We start from the raw sequence: 13700 nt of genomic DNA, 5'->3' as shown, positions 1-13700 counted from the left end.
CCTCCAGAATTGTTCTTTTTGCTTAGGATTACTTAGGCTATTCTGGGTCTTTGTGTTTTCATATGAATGTTGGGATTGTTTGGGTTGTTTTGTTTTTGTTCTATGAGGTACGTCATTAGTATTTTGATGGGGATTGCATTGAATTTGTAGATCATTTTTGGTAATGTGGTCATTTAACAATCCATGCATATGGGTGAGATCTTTCCATCTTATGGTATCTTCTTCAGTGTCTTTCTACAGTGCTATGAGACTTTCATGATAGAAGTCTTTCATCTCCTTGGTTAGACTGATCCCTAGCATTGTCTTTTTAGTTTTTTGATGCTATTGTGAGTGGAACCGATGTTTTAAAATTGTTTTTACATTCTGTATTTGAAATAATTTCAGGTGGAACCCAGGAGAGAGCAGTCTATCCCATAGGTGGCCTGTTTAATTCCTCTGGGCTTGGTCACTCAGGGCCCTAGTTGGGTGGAGGTGGAGGCTCCAATTTTGCAGGATGCTGCTGCTAACACAAAAGTGGTAGGAGGGCTTGCTTCATCATTTAATCAATTCTTCCACACATATTCCCCAGGGCTCCCTCATGCTCTGGGTCAGGCTCTTTCTAGTGGGGTGTTCAGAACAGAAGCAGTCCTTGAGCTGTTAGAGACTGTAGAGTGATAGTAGAAGAAACTGCTGATACATCGGAGACTAAAGCATGATAATACTTACGTACATTGGGATGCATACAGTATGGGAAGATACTGTTCATTCAGGGATTTAAAACTCCAGACAAATACTTGGACTTGGCCCTAAGCACTGTGAGAAGCTCTTGAGGGGCAGAAGTAGACTAAGTGTGTGTTTTAAGTTGCTGTAGTGGCTGCTTGCAGAGCAGATTGAAAGTGCCTAGTCCCTGTGAAGGACGTGCTGGTTGTGCTAGGATTTATTGGGTCCCACGACACTGAAAGTTAGTAGTTTGGTTTTGGGTGTATTTGTACTCAGGATAGCTAGTAGGTCAGTTAGGAGAGAAAGAGCAATCAATGAGGTTGCCTGATTTCCAACTTGAGACTTTGGATGGTGGCTCAGTTTCCATGAGAAGACTTGAAAATCAGGAGGCAGAGCAGAGAGGGACAAATTTTCTGTGAAAATTCCAGAGCTCATGGTAAAGTACTGAGAACCATTCAAGGGGGGATGCCAGTAGTCACTAAGCTCAAGAGCCGAGTGGACAGCAAAGGGATTAGAAAAGGGTGTCATCCAAGATATGGCAATGAGCAAAGTCAGAAGTCTGAAAGAGCCTGGAATTGTATCAAACCCTGAGGAAACTGTCAAGCCGAAGGTTGGTGCAGGACCCAGCTGAGACTAAAGAGGAATACTGGGATGCAGTTTGAAGAAGCCTCAAAGGAGAGTTGCAGGAAGGAGAGGTAAAACCAGCTGTGTGGCCCAATTCAGAGCAAGGACAGACACATGCATGTTGGATCTGGCCCTAGAAACAATGATTCCCTATCCCGCCTCACCCACACTTTGAGACCCTTCTTGGTTTGGAGCTGCTCATGATGGTGGGAAGAACATTTAAGAGTCGAATGCATTTTGCAAGTTGAGAGAGTGAATATGTTAGGCTGACAGAATGGGAGATGAAATCACCTTATGAATTGTGTTTCAATAACTGTAGTTGCTATTATTACTAATTGCTAAACATTTTTTGTGAGCCTGTGTTCCGCCAGATGAAGTGACGAGCCCTCTGACATGGAGTACTTATGTAACCCTCAAAGTGACTGTAATAGGTGAGCTTAGGATCCTTGTTTTATGCATATGGCCGTTGAGGATTTAGGAAGTGACAGGAAATGGCAGAATGGCTGTCCTCACTTCTGGGAAGAGACCCAGAGGCTCAGACTGAAGTAGCAGGTCTCAGACCTATGTCCCCTAGACCTTTGCCCAACCACATGCTGTTGTGAGGCAACGCTTGACCCTCTGTGGACCCAAGCAGGACTGGTTAGTCTCTGTAGGGGCCTGATTAGTGACCTAGTATGTCTCACTCCTTTCCTTTGCAGCAGATCCCTGGATAAAGGGGACAGTCATGTTTCCTTAGGGCATTGCATGGCTCCAGAGACACCTGCAATTAAGGACCTAGGAGAGATTTGAAAGATGATAGGTAGAGATCTTAGGAATGGGTACCCTGAGGGGCACCTGCTTCCAAAACTGGAGAGCTTATCCCCAAATGTGGAGATTGAGGAATTAGGGAAAGGTCAGAAACTGGCTACCCCCTACCACCTCCACAGAGGAAGTGACTTGTCAGAGGTCCCCTCCCTGGAAAGAGGGGCAAAGGAGAGCTGGGGAGGGTGTCTGTGGTTTTGTAAATGGCCCAGGAGTTAGTTGCTAGGCCAAGCTGTGTTCAGTGCCGGGAAAGTTGAGGTGCCACACCTCATGGTGCTGGACCTGAGGCAGCTGTCCATTGTGTGTGGGGTTAGAGATTAGAATCAGCCAAGAAATACCATGTGCCTAGAGCAGATCAGTTAGTGACAGGCTCCGTGAGCCTTAGCAAATTTGTAAAATCCTTGTTACTTTTGAAGTGTTAAACCAGAACAGCAATTGTTTTTGTTCTTGTTTTTAAAGCAAGTCCTGTCATCCCCATCTATAAAGTGAGCATTATTGCACTCATCTCTTAGATTGCCCTGGGAATTAAATATGATCTTGTACACTGTGTGCATCATGAGATATTAACTTTCTTTTCCTTAGCTTATAGAAAAAGGGAATATCAGATGGTTCCAGGGCCCTAATTATTAAATTCAGCTCTCTGGGCTGGAGGACAACTCAACTTTCTGTGGATGCTGAGGATTTGGCTTGTCTTTAATTACTTTCTTTTACTTGGGCATTGGTTCCAGGGCTTCTGTTCAACCCAGAGGGGGCTTACATGTTTCCTAGCACCTTGGAATGAGAGGTATCCATGCTAGACAAGATGGTGGCAGTGACCCTCGGCAGCGTCTCTTTCCCTGCTGCAGTCTGATGTGTGGTTGGAGCCAGATTTTTCTGACCACTCGGCTTGCCAAACACATAGCACAGTCGGTGGGAGCACACCACCGGGAGAGTTTGGCCCAGGGCTTGGAAGTTCAATTTGAAGAGGCCTCCAAACCAGGAACGCGCTCCAGCCCAGACGGTTCTGCATGCAGCTCTGGGAGCTCTCACATTTCCTGCTCCTAGTCTGGCCAGGGATATACACACTTGGGTGGCTTTCTTGCTTCCTCGTTTCTGAGCTTAGTCCTCCCACCCAAGTGAGTGAACATTGGAAAGAGTAGAGGTGGGGCAGGGTAAAATACTTCCTTATTAATATTTCGGGGTAGTTTGATTTATTCCCTTTTAATTTGTCATTTCATGGAGTATCTGTCTAGGGTTAGCCCATTACAATTTTGTTGAGTATACTGATAAGTCTACTTCATGTGATAGTTAATCTTTGCTGGGTACTTGCGCAGAGCATTTGATGGTGTTATTTACTTATTTTTTTATATCTTACCTCTTGTACAAATAGAGGCTGATGTTTTGAGATCCTAATTACCATGTATCCACCTTGCAGTCATAATGTATTAAAATTCAGTGGAAACAAAGCAGCTTACAAAAACATATCATTTAGAGAAAAGGAATATAGACATCATAATAACTAAACTTTTCAGAGTTCAAAGAGTTGCTGTCGTGCCTGACCTCCAGCTACCCCATAGCAAGCAGTTCAGGATTTAGTCATAAGGTATGTGGCAGACACAGCTTGTGCCCCCTGTGTGGCCTGTGTGTTGTGATGGGGCTGGGGGAGGGTTGGCTGTGAGAGAAGCCAGGAGAGGACCAAGTTGGCTCTATCTAAACACAAGCGGAGGGGAGTGTAGAAGGGGGGCTGGCTGAGTTCTGAAGCATGGAGGGCTGCTGGCCAGGCTGTGTGGAAATCCATGCATGGAGTAGACGGTGGCCCCGGCCTGAGTAAAGGGGTCAGCAGTACAGTGAGAACTGCAGAGGCATTTTGGAGTACAAGTCAACAGGACGTGAGTGTCAGGAGTAAGTTGTGACTATGAGAGACCAAGGAGGTAAGAATGGGGTGGGGTGGGGGGATAGAAGTCTTGAACTTGAGATGTCAGGGGAACTCAATAGGGCCTTCTTCTAGAGTGAGCTGAAAATGAGAATGTGGATCTCAAGGGTGAGGTTGAGGTAGAGAGAAATTTGCAACTGTTTTGTATGTATCTGAGAACCACTGCCAGGATGATAGAAATGCATAAGCCCAATGGGAAAGTTCTCTGCTTTTGAGGAACAGAGGAAGAAAGGAGCCAACCAAAAAGTGGGGTGTGGGGGAGACAGCCAAGAGAAAGCAGACTGGAGGGGACTCAATGGAGAGTGAGTTGTCAAATACAAGCAGGAAATCAACAGTGTCTAAAGTGGCAAAGGAGGAAAAACTGAGGGACTGGAAGAGGTCGCTTGGGTCGAATGGTGAAAAGGCTCTTTGTAAACTTTAGAAGCAGTGAAGAATGGAAAATATCATTTGTAGGAAGGAAATACAGAGTTTATAATCTCTAGAACTTTCTGAGAGCTTGCTATCAGGTTGCAATGCTGGAGAAACTGACCAGGAAGTGAAGACGATGTGGTGTTGAGGTTTAACCGGCTCTTTTGAAAAGTGCTCTTTTGAAGCAAGCAAGAGTTGAAATGAAAGGTTTTTAGGATGACCTAACACCGATCCTGTATGCTACTAACAGGAGAATATTGGTGGTGTAAGACAACTACAGATAAAAGAGAATGTGGTTCGTCTCCTTTTGCTCTCCGAAACGACTTAAGAAAATAAATGACAGTGTCATGTTAGAGATCTTTGGGGCTTGTGGAGAAGCAGCTTCATCCTACAGCTCCAATATGCTCTCATGGTGTACTACAGCTAGTTTTTGCCTCGAGATATATGTTCTGCATGCATTTTAAAAAATAAATTCTTATTTCTTGAAGCATTTTGAAATTAGTTCTTTCTCTTCTTTCTTGATTTCAGTGCATTCATCGAGATTTAGCAGCCAGAAATGTTTTGGTTACAGAAAACAATGTGATGAAAATAGCAGACTTTGGACTGGCCAGAGACATCAACAATATAGACTATTACAAAAAGACAACAAATGTAAGTCTATGGCAATAAAACAGGGGTGTTATAGTAGAAACATTATATTCTTATAATGTGTTAGCAAGGTGTAGAACTTCCAAAAAGCAAATTTATAGGTTAGAGGCTAGAAGGAGCTGTGAAGGCCTATCCTCGGTCTTTTATTTCTATTCTTTCACCATTATCTTCATACATTCTCAGTAAGCAAATTTAAGATATATTTAAGATAATTGTAGAAAATGCGAAACAATCTTATATGGAAAATAATCAGCAGCTTCCACATGTATACTTTGAAAAGATGACTCTTATTAAGAATTTTCATCACAGAGAATAGAGCCTGAATGTTCCTGGATCAATTTTTGCCTAGAAGTTGGTCAGGGTGTGTCTGTGTTTCAGGGAGATAAATGATAATGAGAATCCAAGGAGATGACATTTAATAATGAGCTCAAATCTGTGCATCTCACACTTTATATAGTTCTAGTTGGAGCTTATTTCTGTGCTCATGATGTGCTAATGAAAACAATTAGAATATCAGCTGCGAAACGGGGCACAGTCTGCAGCAGTAACCTTGTTTTAACCCATGAGTTTTTACATTTTCTTGCATATTTGCAGGGGCGTCTTCCAGTGAAATGGATGGCTCCCGAAGCCCTTTTCGATAGAGTGTACACACATCAGAGTGACGTGTAAGTGATTGCTTTTACTCTGGCTTCTTTCTGGGCTTGAGTTGCATACCTGCATGTTCTTTGCCTTTTGTCATTCTTTGGTAGCCATTGCATTTCACACATTTTGTAGAGGGTGACCTCAGAAAGCATGATTCTATGGGAGGCTGGTAGCCAGTGTTCTGTGCCTAATCTGCCTGCCTTCAAAGAGCATGGAAGGCAGAACCAAGCTGAAGTGCTCCTCCAATGGCTTATTGGGTGCATCTGCAGAGCTGCTAACTGATTTGCCAAGCTGTTGGCACACCCTTGCACGCTTACAAAAATATTCCTGAAACACTTGCAATGGAGGTGTGTCATGCTCCCCCACCCAAGTGTGCTCACAAAGGGCAACACTAAGTGAGATGTGGTCAGCCCAATGATTTCCACTGCATCTTCTTATAGTGATTATTTTTAAAAAATACGAAGAAGTCTGGTTTTGTCTTAGCCTCCTTAATAACATTCTAGAACTGCAGTAGAAATGTCATCATATTTGTTATGACATACTTAAAAGTATGTTAGGGTCCGGCACCAATTAATGCTTTAGATTTGTAAATTCAGTTGAGTGATGTTATTATTAGGAGAAACTAGGTGAAAGTTCCAATGAGTCCATAATTATGCCAAAGGAAATGGTTTTTAAAAATCAGTTGAACAGGTTTTTATTTGCATGAGCAAGACGGTTTCTGGGGGAGACTTGATGCTGGCATAGTATGTTCAGCTCTCAGCTGTTCTGTAAAGAGTCGTGGTATCATTTATGCTGTAAGGAAACTGAGGCTTAAAGCTGTTTCTGCCTTCATTGTTGTGCTATTTGTGCTCTGTATAAAACTGGAAGCAATTTCATCCCCAAAATTGACCAGCATAGAAGCAGGAGGGATAGTTTCCAGAGCTAAGGTGATGTAGACAAACAGGAATCTCTGCTTCATTATCCCAGGGACTGAGGGCCCCGAATAGGTCGGAAAGGCCAACTCTGGCTCTCTGAAAATTCAAGTAAATGATACTCTTTGAGGAGTCACCTGGTGTAAGATGAAGAACTTTTCAGAGCAGTGGTGGTTTGCTTTTGTCTGTTGGTGGAAAACTCCCATCAGAGCATCCCCATGTCATCATTTAGGGAGGCTCCCGGGGCTCAGGCAAATGCCTGCAGGATGAATTACAGGAGGATTAATTTATCCATGAATGTAAGAATTGAGTATGTGTTTATTTATTTTTTTTTATGTTCAGGTTTCTGTGATTTAGATGGGATAGTAATGGTGTATTTTTTTCTTTTTACAGCTGGTCCTTTGGGGTGTTAATGTGGGAGATCTTCACTTTAGGGGGCTCGCCTTACCCAGGGATTCCCGTGGAGGAACTTTTTAAGCTGCTAAAGGAAGGACACAGGATGGATAAGCCAGCCAACTGCACCAATGAGCTGTAAGGACTGGGTCTCCCCTGCTGGTTCTCTAGTGGACTCACCATATGAGTCACATTTCTCACTTGTCTCAGTTTCTTCAGATCACCATTTTCTAGACATGCTCTAAGAAGAAAAATTGTTTGAAGCTGTCTGGTATCAACCCCAGAGCCGAGACTGATAGCTATACTGACAGGCAATACTTGTCCAAAAGAAAGACTATCCTGCCAGAGTGTATGGAGCAGGGTTTAAATCACAGAGGGCATCCAGCTGCCCGGGCAAGGAGAAAATCAGCTGGAGTGATCCTCCTTTGCCACTGTACTATGTTTTAAGAATGACAGGAAGACACCCAAATCAGACACCAAGCTAGAAAGTCAGGGGGCTGCCCATTTGTAGCACAGGTGGTAGTTTCTGGCCCAGGTCTGGCGAGTAGAAAATGGGTATTTCTGGGGTATCTGTGACCACTGAAAATTGTCCCTGCCAATTGGCATCAACCACAAGCTCTCAGAACAAAAGAGCTGATATCTGATTACCTGTATTTCACTCATATTTTAGCACAGAGAACTAAGTGGTTCTAGCACCATCCTTAGGGTACCATGCCTGGCCTTACAATCATGAGCTAGTTTCCAGAAGGATCTACCTCACACTGTCAGTGGGATTATGTTGTGTTAGTGACACGTGCCTTGTGCAGTGGAATCAATGCTTTGAAAAGGAGGCACTGCCCCTCCCCCTGGGGTGAACTAAGAAGACTGATTGTCTTGGAGACTGCGCTCTATTGTGTGTCCTTTCGTGGGGATTTTATACTAGTAATCCCATGAGTGCTTTCAGTGTACAGTGGATGTCTGATGAATGGCCACATTTTGTAGTACATTATATAAAGGCATTTATTGTGCTTGTCATGCCTATTGCTTTTTTTTTTTTTAACATACAGGGTCTGTCGAAACTCAGAAGCAAGATAAGGGTGGGAACCTTGGTCTATCTAAGAGTTAATCAGGAAGTTAATGTACAGCTCAGCAGTGGCAGATTAGTTCATAAAATCCTTACCTTAAACTTGTGGTTTTCAGACTTTTTTTTTTTTTTAACTAAGAACTTTTGTCAACTAGAATCTTAAAACCCAAAGCATGGTTCAGGCAGAAGTGTTTGAGGAGGAAAACTAGAATAACTATAAGCACGTAGGTCATATCCCTGAACCTCCAAAAATGTCTTATAAGTGTAATATCATTGTGATGTGTTCTGCTGTAAGAGAAATACCAGTGACACATGTAGATATTCTTGATGCATAGATGTCTTCCTGAAATATTCGGGGTAAAGTGAGGTTTTGTAGGTCAGTGTGCCCTTGAGAAGCCATGCAGTGGGGGAAGTAGATAACCACTTCCTCAACTGCTTGGAAAGTTCTCTTACATTTCCATTATTTAGGGCACATCTCGGCTGCCTTCAAATTAAAGCTGGATTTAGCCATACCCAGAGTATTGGATGCGATTAATTCACCCGGGAAATCCCTTTCTCCAGGTACATGATGATGAGAGACTGCTGGCACGCAGTGCCCTCGCAGAGACCAACGTTCAAGCAGTTGGTAGAAGACCTGGACCGAATTCTTACTCTCACAACCAATGAGGTGAGCCCCTCCTTCAGAAGCCACGATGTCTTGGCTGGCTGGGGATAGGAGCTCAGGTTTTTATGTATGAACTTCTCTGTGGAAGTCCATGCTATAGCTTATCATTTTTCCATAGGAGTCAGACAGAGTTAAATTGTATGTTTCTCGCAAGTCGTGGTTATTCTCTGAACTGCATTTTATGAATTCTCACTAATGAGACCGAAGTCTGAGAGCCATCCCCGACTGCCCTCTGGTTGCTGGTGGCAGAGTGGCTCAGATGTGGTAAAAGAAAAGAGAAGGGAGGGAAGAAAAGTGGAGTTAGGGCATGTTGGTGTGTGGGGGAAGAAACATGGGTTTGTTAGGCACTCACTTTTCTCTGTGCCCTAGCAATTAGCATGAGAGCTGCTGGTGCTCCACTGGTGATGACTTGGTCACAGGCAGTGAAGGTCTATAATTCCAGCCTCTGTGGGGCACATCATGGTCTTTTGTGACCCTGTCTGGCAGCGGCTGTCTAGCTATGTGCATGTGACACATACCTAGCCTCCTAAAATATGTGACTTACAGGATTTTTAAGTGAAAACTGGTACCTGTTGCTAAAGTAGTTTTTATTTATAACTGATGCCAAGCTATAATCAAGGAACACTGCTGTCACTCTAGGCTCAAACTTGGCCATATCTGTGGCTGCTTCAGTGTGCAAGGGGAGTGACCTTTTAGGGCTATAGAAAGAATGTGCTCTGAGCTAGAAAGAGGATAAACCCATGGAGCTCAAGAAGACATAATGATAGAAATGGTTAACAAATCAAATTTGAGATATTTAATAAAGATCAGTGCTTCTTTATACAGAAGAAAAAGGGGGAAAAAAGTCAAAGTTACATAGTTGTCTTTACGACAACAGAAAAGGTTAAAATCTCTCAAATATTCTAGAAGGAAAAAAATTTCTGACTTAGAAAAAGTTTTAAAGTGATTTCTTTAGAAATCAGTCAAATGTAGTGATACAAGAAGGCCTCAAGCCAGCAGCTTTATCTTGTGTGTCTGTGGCTTGTGCTGGATAGAGGAGCAATTGCATTTAAATGAACACAGCTGACCTTCAGAAGTTGAAAGGAATAGTTCACGTGGTGGGGGTAGGGAGCCCAACTTTCTTCTCCTGCCAAAATTGTTGTTTCTAGTGTAAGTTTCTTTAACCCTAGGCTCGCAATTCACTGGTAGTCCTAGTTTTTCCCTATCTGATCTGAAGGTTTATGGGTTCATTTAGAAACCAGGAGAAACGCTGAAGTTCTGGTTTTTGGATCCCATGTCTATGTTCACTGTTACGTATTTATGCAGATATGTGTATATTTGTTTATACATACATATATGCACACATTTAAAGAGGGCCCATTTGTCCTGAGATTTATACGTACTGTCCTAAAATGCAAAAGCAGAATGCCATATTGTCTAACGGATATAAAAATCGAAGGTTCTTTCCTTCTGAAAATCATTACCATATGCTTGAGAAAAATGGTTCCATTTAGGACAAAATTTCATTTATATCATTGTAAGCAGAAAGTTCTTTTTTGATGTGGTGGGCGTGTTTGTTTCTCGTTGTGTGGTTAATGCTGATGTTGTTGGAACTGACACATCCCCTCTCTTGGATGAGGACTCTTACTCTTGCCAAGCCTGGTGATGAATTATAGTGCTTTTTTGTCTCCTAAGATGTAGAGTCGCCAACATTCCGTGGGCTCTTTTCTGATAACGCAGAGGCTGTTTGTGCTGTGGTCTGCACTTTCGGCCCCCTCTTCTTAGCAAAACCACATGGCAGACAAGAGTCCCTGGCTTCTGAATGTGTGAGCAGAGCCACCCCGGTGTGCCAGCTCAGTTAAAGCATAGAGATCGAAAAGGTCCCTGTTTAGTCAGAACAGGGGTCAGCAAATGCTTTCTGCAAAGGGCCAGAGAGTCAATATTTTTAGTTCCAAGGGCCATATGGTGTCTGTCGAAACTGCCATTGTAGCAGGAGCGCAGATACAGACTATGTAAATAAACGAGTGTCTGTATTCTACTAAAACTTTATGGACCCTGAAATTGGAATTTTATATCATTTTATGTCATTTCAGTGCCATCAGATACTGCTCTTGTTTTGAGTTTTTCCACCCGTTTACAATGTTATAAGCCACCCTTAGTTCATGGGCCACAGGAAAACAGGCCCTGGGCTCATGCCCTGTCCTGGTAGGAAATGTTATCCTTGGTGATCTGGGTGGGAGAGAGAGGGGCTCAGCAGCAACACCAGTGAATCTTGGGGAGCCGAAAAGCCTTCTGAATTTCAAACTTTTAGAACTAAAAGCTATCCGCTATTTCCCTACGCTTTCCTTTAACAGCCTATTACAAATTTAACATACATGAGTGTGTCCAAGCCTTTTTTGAACCAATTTACATTTTTAGCTCAGAGAGATTTTGGAAGTAATGAATTAGTTTGTTAAATTATGTGTCAAATGAAGTATTCTCCTTGAACGTTCCCTAGTAATTATCGTAGTAAAATGTAATTCAGAAAATACATATTCATAGTCTTTCTATTTAAGAGGTCCTGAGAATCTACAGGGTTCTACTTCGTTGGGGCCAAACTTGCACCACACACTCTAACAAAGAGTTATCCAGGTCGGGGTCACTTCTGCAGGTTGGGATGACCATCCATGTCCTAAGTTCAACAGGGATTTATTATTCTAATCTACCTGCCATGAGTTTATTCAAGATGACTGTAAGAGAAAAGTCAGGGGCAGGCCAGAGTAAATAAAGTTGGCATGTTGGGCTGGGCTGGGCCTCTGTGAAGCTTCCGAGGGTTCTCTGTGCTGTCCCACGTCTGATAACCCACCTCTCAGGAGCCTGTGTGTGAAATAAGACTTTTCTCTTCCCTTCTTTCAGGAATACTTGGACCTCAGTCAGCCTCTCGAACCGTACTCACCTTGTTATCCTGACCTGAGATGAAATAAAACATCTCTCTTCCCTTCTTTCAGGAATACTTGGACCTCAGTCAGCCTCTGGAACAGTACTCACCTAGTTCCCCTGACACAAGGAGTTCTTGTTCTTCAGGAGATGACTCTGTGTTTTCTCCGGACCCCATGCCTTATGAACCCTGCCTGCCTCAGTTTCCACACATAAATGGCAGTGTTAAAACATGAATGAATGTGTCTTCCTGTCCCCAAAAAGGACAGTGTCAGGAACCTACCTACACTGAGCTGGGAGGCCATGCCTCCAAGAGCTTGTTGTCTCTGCTTGTATATATGGATCAGAGGAGTAAATAATTGGAAAAGTAATCGGCACATGTGTAAAGATTCGTATGTTGGAAACTTGTCATCTTCACCCGGAGAAGAATATTTCTGGAGCAATGGACAGCCACAAGCCACCATGTCACCCTCTGACTCCCCCTGGGTACTGGCTGTGCCCCAGTTGGACTCAAGGCAGACACATTCTGCCTTCCTTGTTAATTTTGTAATAATTGGAGAAAATATATGTCAGCACACACTTACAGAGCACAAATGCAGTATATAGGTGCTGGATGTATGTAAATATATTCAAATTATGTATAAATATATATTATATATTTACAAGGAATTATTTTTTGTATTGATTTTAAATGGATGTCCCAATGCACCTAAAAAATTGGTCTCTCTTTTTTTAAATAGCTGTTTGCTAAATGCTGTTCTTAAACAGAATTTCTTAATTTTCACCGAGCAGAGGTGGGAAAAATACTTTTTGCTTTCAGGGAAAATGGTATAACATTAATTTATTAATGAATTGGTAATATACAAAACAATTAATCATAGGTTTTTTTTTTGTAATTTAAGTGGCATTTCTAGGCAGGCAGCACAGTGAACTAGTTAATCTATTGCTTGGACTTAACTAGTTATCTGATCCTTTGAGAAGAAAAATATTTACAATATAGGTTTAATTTGGGAGAAAATGAAGTTTCAATTTACTTGCATTAAACTCTGCTGTCAGATGATTGTGCTCAGACCGCCTGAATGCCCTGATTACAGGAACCTGAGAATAAGAGGGTATTTTGTTTTGATACGCAACTCTGTCATTGGCCAACACAACATTTAACTGAACTTCCCAAGGCAAATGGTAGTAGCGTCCTCATTCAAAGATGCCTTAATCCATCTCCCAGAACCGACCTAAGATTGCAGTGGGAACAGTGGGCTTGCTCTGGCCACTGGCTTCCTGCCCAAGTCATACATTGTCAGAGAATCTCATGTTCCCTTTGGTGCATTTTGATAATGGTGTCCGGGTTCTTTGGCATCAGAGAAACCTTTTAGGATCTTCAAGTTCCATCATAGAAAACTGAAACAGAATTGTTAGGTTGAGTTCAGGGGACTTTGATTGTTCCTTGCTGTTAAGGGATTGCTTCTGTCTGCTGATAACACCTCACCAAAAGATCTGGCCTCAGACTGATATTGGAAAAATATCACTAGCATTTGTTCTGTGTTAAAGAATTGTGTTTTGCTTCCAAAACACCCACTCACTTTGCTATAGCCATGCAACATGAAAGCAGATGACACTGATTTTATGTGTTATGAAATTGGAAAAAGTATTTAATAAAACCTGTTAATTTTTATACTGACAATAAAATGTTTCTACAGATATTAATGTTAACAAGACAAAATAAATGTCATGCAGCTTATTTTTTTAATACTGGTGTCTCACCAAATGGTTTCCTGTGCTCGGAAGTGTTGATGGAGTATTGAGTTATGTGAAGGCCTACCAGGCAAAACTGGAAGGCTTTTTGTTTACTAAATAACTGAGACCTGGGGAGGGGCGAGATCAGCAGTACTTGGGACAGGTTGGTCCAACAGAAAATCACAAGTTGATTCGTGCCCTGGCTGGGTTGCTCACTGGTGTGACAGGAGATGGAGTCACTGTTCTTCTGGGTCTTACCAGCTCCCCTGAGGAGCACAGTGGGGGGGGAAGGGGTCCTCAAACCTA

General features: G+C 42.6%; 1 protein-coding gene across 13 annotated transcripts in view; it reads left to right on the top strand.

The window, feature by feature from the left end:
* Nucleotides 1-13407, top strand: part of Fgfr2 (fibroblast growth factor receptor 2) — a 104187-nt gene extending 90780 nt beyond the window's left edge. For 12 of the 13 annotated variants that reach the window (XM_063244869.1, XM_063244868.1, XM_063244867.1 and 9 more), the window contains 5 exons: nucleotides 4973-5095; nucleotides 5687-5757; nucleotides 7039-7176; nucleotides 8663-8768; nucleotides 11732-13407. In XM_063244869.1, the coding sequence (XP_063100939.1) occupies nucleotides 4973-5095; nucleotides 5687-5757; nucleotides 7039-7176; nucleotides 8663-8768; nucleotides 11732-11896 (603 nt within the window). In that variant the 3' untranslated portion in view covers nucleotides 11897-13407. Of the gene's footprint in view, nucleotides 1-4972; nucleotides 5096-5686; nucleotides 5758-7038; nucleotides 7177-8662; nucleotides 8769-11639 lie in introns of all 13 variants that reach the window. The other variant, XM_063244864.1, reaches the window with a different exon arrangement.
* The last annotated feature ends 293 nt before the right edge of the window (nucleotides 13408-13700 follow it).

This window comes from Cavia porcellus, unplaced genomic scaffold, assembly GCF_034190915.1.
Source record: "Cavia porcellus strain 051 isolate PalLab524CR breed Dunkin Hartley unplaced genomic scaffold, mCavPor4.1 scaffold_2, whole genome shotgun sequence".
Lineage (NCBI taxonomy): Eukaryota > Metazoa > Chordata > Mammalia > Rodentia > Caviidae > Cavia > Cavia porcellus.
This window is presented reverse-complemented; position numbering and strand designations above follow the sequence as displayed.